General features: G+C 49.7%; 1 protein-coding gene across 1 annotated transcript in view; it reads right to left on the bottom strand.

Annotated features, from left to right (window-relative positions):
* Positions 1 to 5,747, bottom strand: part of LOC106809189 (gamma-aminobutyric acid type B receptor subunit 2-like) — a 45,548-nt gene that overhangs the window by 32,715 nt on the left and 7,086 nt on the right. Inside the window, 2 exon segments of the mRNA XM_014812183.1 lie at positions 464 to 476; positions 851 to 952. Of these exon segments, the coding sequence (XP_014667669.1) occupies positions 464 to 476; positions 851 to 952 (115 nt within the window).

Below are 5,747 nucleotides of genomic sequence, written 5' to 3'. Positions count from 1 at the left end.
AGTGAATACATGTGTGCTTCCTGTGTGTGTGTGTGTGGTGTGTGTGTGTGTGTGTGTGTGTGTGTGTGTGTGTGTGTGTGTGTTTGTGTGTGTGTGTGTGTGTGTGTGTGCGCGCGCGTGTGTGTTGTCATTTCAATTAAAAATCGGAAGGAAAAACTGTATCCAGTAAGCCTGCTGAATTCAAAATATCTTCATTGAAAAAGGCATCAAGCGCTGCCAATCAAACATGTGTCACACATTTCCAGACACTTCACGCAATAGTTTGAAAAGGCAACGGCAAATAGTTACCCATTTGAATTGCAACCTAGACCTTTGAGGCTTGACTCATCGACTTTGAAACCGACACGCGCAGATTTGCGCGCTAAAAGCTGGTTAGGACCAACCATTAAGACCGGCCGCTCAAGTACAGTAACGAGCACGGTGAATAATTCATTATAATTCGTCGCAGCGTCTGCCACGCTACTGCACTGTTGCCACTGCATGCGAGGTGTTAACAAGATACAGACGCTCAATAATTACGGATAATTCTCCTTCGTTAGACGTCCATAGTTTCAGGTAAAACGAAAAGATCAGGCGGATGTTTGATTTGTCCGGAGGAAAGCAATGGTCGTACTTTGTGGCGTAATATCACGGGCGCGCATGGGTGTGTATGTATGCGTGTGCGGTGTATGTGTGTGTGTGTGTGTGTGTGTGTGTGTGTGTGTGTGTATGTGCGTGCGTGCGTGCGTGCGTGCGTGCGTGCGTGCGTGCGTGCGTGCGTGCGTGGGCGCATGCGTGTGTGTATACACGCACCACTATATTGTCGACAAGGAAGCCAGAACAGCTACTATACAGAGTATACTCGTTGTACCTTGATATTGGTCACTTGTTGGTAAGGATCGGCTGCGAAGCTTTCTGCCGTCAGAATCTCGATGCCATGATCTTTCGCCGCCTTCACGAACTCCGTCGTAGCCTGCAGACAGACGATGTACGTGACGTCACACAGCTACACAGACAGACGATGTACCTGACGTCACACAGCTACACAGACAGACGATGTACCTGACGTCACACAGATACACAGACAGACGATGTACCTGACATCACACAGCTACACAGACAGACGATGTACCTGACGTCACACAGCTACACAGGCAGACGATGTACCTGACGTCACGCAGCTACACAGACAGACGATGTACCTGACGTCACGCAGCTACACAGACAGACGATGTACGTGACGTCACGCAGCTACACAGACAGACGATGTACGTGACGTCACGTAGCTACACAGACAGACGATGTACCTGACGTCACGCAGCTACACAGACAGACGATGTACGTGACGTCACGTAGCTACACAGACAGACGATGTACGTGACGTCACACAGCTACACAGACAGACGATGTACCTGACGTCACACAGCTACACAGACAGACGATGTACCTGACGTCACACAGCTACACAGACAGACGATGTACGTGACGTCACACAGCTATACAGACAGACGATGTACCTGACGTCACACAGCTACACAGACAGACGATGTACCTGACGTCACACAGCTACACAGACAGACGATGTACCTGACGTCACACAGCTACACAGACAGACGATGTACCTGACGTCACACAGCTACACAGGCAGATGATGTACCTGACGTCACACAGCTACACAGGCAGACGATGTACCTGACGTCACGCAGCTACACAGACAGACGATGTACGTGACGTCACACAGCTACACAGGCAGACGATGTACCTGACGTCACGCAGCTACACAGACAGACGATGTACGTGACGTCACGTAGCTACACAGACAGACGATGTACCTGACGTCACGCAGCTACACAGACAGACGATGTAGGCCCTACCTGACGTCACACAGCTACACAGACAGACAGCTATAGCCAGCCAGCCAGCCATCAGCCACCCAGCCAGCCAGACAGACAGAAAGACAGAAAGACAGGCAAATAGACAGACAGACAGACAGACAGACAGACATATAGATAGACAAACAAACAGACAGACAGACAGACAGACAGACAGACAGACAGACAGACGGTCGGAGAGACGGACGGACGGACGGACGGACGGACGGACGGACGGACGGACGGACGCACGGACGCCCGCGCGGACAACAGACGCACGCACGGACGGACGGTCAGACAGACAGACAGACAAACAGACAGACAGAGCTGATACACACAAGCACGCACCACGTGCACGCACACAACTCACGCACGAACGCGCACACAGTCACACACAAACACACGTATGCATGCACGCATGCAGTTGCACACATATACACGTACACAGAGATACACCTAAACGCGCACGCACACGCACGTACACACAAGTACGCACACTCACACGCGCGCACACAGATGCTAACGATCACTAGCATAGCAACAGTACAGATAGCAGCAGTTCGGAGTCTGTGATATAAAGCAGAGATAGTTATTTATTCATCAACATCAGACGAGAGTCTCGATTTTATCTATTAAGTTATTAACCTTTTTTACATTCGGTATCATTGACGGTTATTTTTAGCGTCTTTCGACACGAACTCAACCATCAATCTCAACCGCTACCATTGCCCCGCTTTCAACTTTCCTTTATCTTTACATTTACGTTCATCTCTTCTCCCTATCCTATAGCTCCATCGCCAAATATTCGTCACACACACATTAAGCATATCCGACTTCATTTTGGGCAACTATGCATTTCTTGCATCCAGCTCTACCCCTAGCCTACGTCTGGTTACACACATGCCGCAAGTATCTATACTAACGGATATAACCGATCTGCATATTCACGCATGCACACAGACACACGCAGGTACACACACACACACACCATCATCCCGACCCACCACCACACATCACACACACACACACACACACACACACACACACACACACACCATACACACATCACAACAACACACACACACACACACACACACGCACCGCGCCGCGCGCGCGCCCACGTACACTTTCACACTTCCACACGCACATGCACGCACATGGGCGTAGACTCTCTTTCTCTCTATCTCTTCCACCGCGCATACTTAGACACCGCACACAACAAACACAAACACACACACACACATACATTATACAAACACAGCATACACACACACACACACACACACACACAACACACGCGCGCGCGCGCACACGCACCACACACCACACACACACACACACACACACACGCGCGCGCGCACACACAAACATACACAACACACACGCGCACACACACGCACAAACAAACACACACACACACACACACACCACACGGCACACACAACGCCACGCACACGCAAGCAACCGACACGCACACGCACCACGCACACGCACACGCACACACACACACACACACACACGCGCACACACAAACATAACACACACACGCGCGCACACACACGCACAACACACACACCACACACCACAACGCACACGCACACGCACACGCACACGCACGACGCACACGCACACGACCCCACGCACACGCACAACACACACACACGCGCGCGCACACAAACAAACACACACACGCGCGCACACACACGCAAAACACACACACACGCACACACGCACGCACACGCCACACGCACGCATACGCACACGCACACGGCACACGCGACACACACACGCACACACACACACGCACACACACCACACACACACACACACACACACACGACCACTACGACGACCTAATTCACACCTGCACCATCAAAACATCTCTACCTTCAGCGCAGTATCACTCCACCATCCCGTTCCTCTAATATTCCTGCTTTCACTCCGCGTTTCCGCTACTCATGTTTAGATCTTCACCACGCTTTTATGCCTCTATATGCGGCTTCCACGCCCATTCTGCGTTAGCTCCGCTTCCCAATCTCGCTCGCTATCTATATTTCCCGGGTGGCGCGGGAGTTGAAGGTAGCGATTGTAAAGCTGCGACCGTCGTCCGCTGCCCGTCATATATCTAAACATACGTAGTCGATGCCATTTCCGTCAGACTCAGAATATCGAACGTTCGATCGCTGCAGAGGTGCATATATATATATATAATATATATATATATATATATATATATGTGCATATGGCATTAGGAGATGAGTTAGGGGATTTATTATTAATATTGTGGGGCGTTCGTTCACAGCGCAAAGCGAGTAAGTAGTCGGACAGTATTATATCGAACCCTGCGAGACCAGGCGACATATCCGAGCGAGCGCTGCTCGTCAATCCGATCATCTATGCATGCAGCGTCATTTAGCCGCTCTCATTTTAATCTCGGCGCCGTTTTCCAGCGGCTGAATACGAAGAGTGGGGATGAAGGAAGGAAGGGGAAGGAAGGGGAAAGCGGATTGGTGGCGGAGGGCGGAAATTGGGAGCGGGAAGAGGGGAAAGGCGAAGATTAGAAACAGGTGGTGTAGGAAAGAGAGGGGTGGAGGAATTTAGGGAGGGAGGGGAGACAAATAAGAAAGAACAGAAAAATAAGAAAGAAATAAAAAGACGAGAGAAGAAACGAAAGAGAGAGAGAAGAGAGAGAGAGAGAGAGAGAGAGAGAGAGAGAGAGAGAGAGAGAGAGAGAGAGAGAGAGAGAGAGAGAGATAGATAGAGAGAGAGAGAGAGAGAGAGAGAGAGAGGAGAGCAGAGAAGAGAGAGAAAGATAGAGAGAATCGGTAGGAGTTAAGGTACGCGGAAATGTCATGGAAGAGCGGGTTGGATTGGAGGAACGAACGAGCTGAACTAGTAGAGCGGAGGAGAAAAAGAACGACGGGAAAGTGCAATTTTCCTCGCTATTTGTGTATGTTTTTTTATGTGCTCACCCATCCGTTACGGCGACACGAAGTGACGTTACGCGAATGGACGCCACGCTGGACGACAAGTCTAACCACAACTGTCGCCGTCACGATGGTTGCCGGGGCTACTCTGCGTGCTCAGTACATTACCGATGCTGAGATAGCGATACAGAGCGAGGTGATAGAGCAGGCGTTGAGTGGCAGTCGAATAAAAAGAAATCTACATTGAAGTAAAAGGCATGCATGCGAAAGCGACAGCTTTGCCATTCCAGAATCTAGGCTCTTTGGTTCGCAAATGCGAGTTATATGCATTTTTTAGCCGCGCCAAGTTCAATTCAAGTTATTAAATTGTGTGTCGTGTAAGAGGCTGTACGTATGGGGATCCTCTTGTCGAGCAATGACCCGCATAAAGACATGGCTGATGATTTACGTCGCGTGACGAGGCGAGGTGCCAGTGCGACGCGTGTGTATCCACGTAGGCCCCATATGTATCCAGTACGGACGAGGGGATTCTCCTTGATAGATGGCGCTTTTAGCGCCGTGTATGGCTAGCAACATGATGGACACGTACCAATACTTTTTTTTATTTGAATAATGACGAAGCGAAATCACAGTGCAATATAGTAGACCATGATTGCAAACCATACGCCTGTAACCTCAAACCTAAAAAGCATAATTCTAGCAATACCCGATCAGATAAGTATACGCTATATAGTGCTTAGAATGCGTAAAGTATAGTACGGTATATAATTTGTTGTAACGTTGGTTGTCTTTACATTTAATATAGAACGCCTCCTGAATCCCCAGCGGCGGAGTGATTCTCTCCCTGCGTGGATTTATATCTGCGAGTGACATTGCTACGATAAAGCCCGGATTTGAATTGAGAGCAATTAGTCGCCAATAGGTCTATATCGATCCTTTATTACCACCGGCTTGATACCCGCTGGAAGTA

The sequence above is a fragment of the Priapulus caudatus genome, unplaced genomic scaffold (genome assembly GCF_000485595.1).
Source record: "Priapulus caudatus unplaced genomic scaffold, Priapulus_caudatus-5.0.1 Scaffold335, whole genome shotgun sequence".
Taxonomy (NCBI): domain Eukaryota; kingdom Metazoa; phylum Priapulida; class Priapulimorpha; order Priapulimorphida; family Priapulidae; genus Priapulus; species Priapulus caudatus.
The sequence above is the reverse complement of the archived record's forward strand: the minus strand, read 5'-3'. Positions and strand labels throughout refer to the sequence as shown.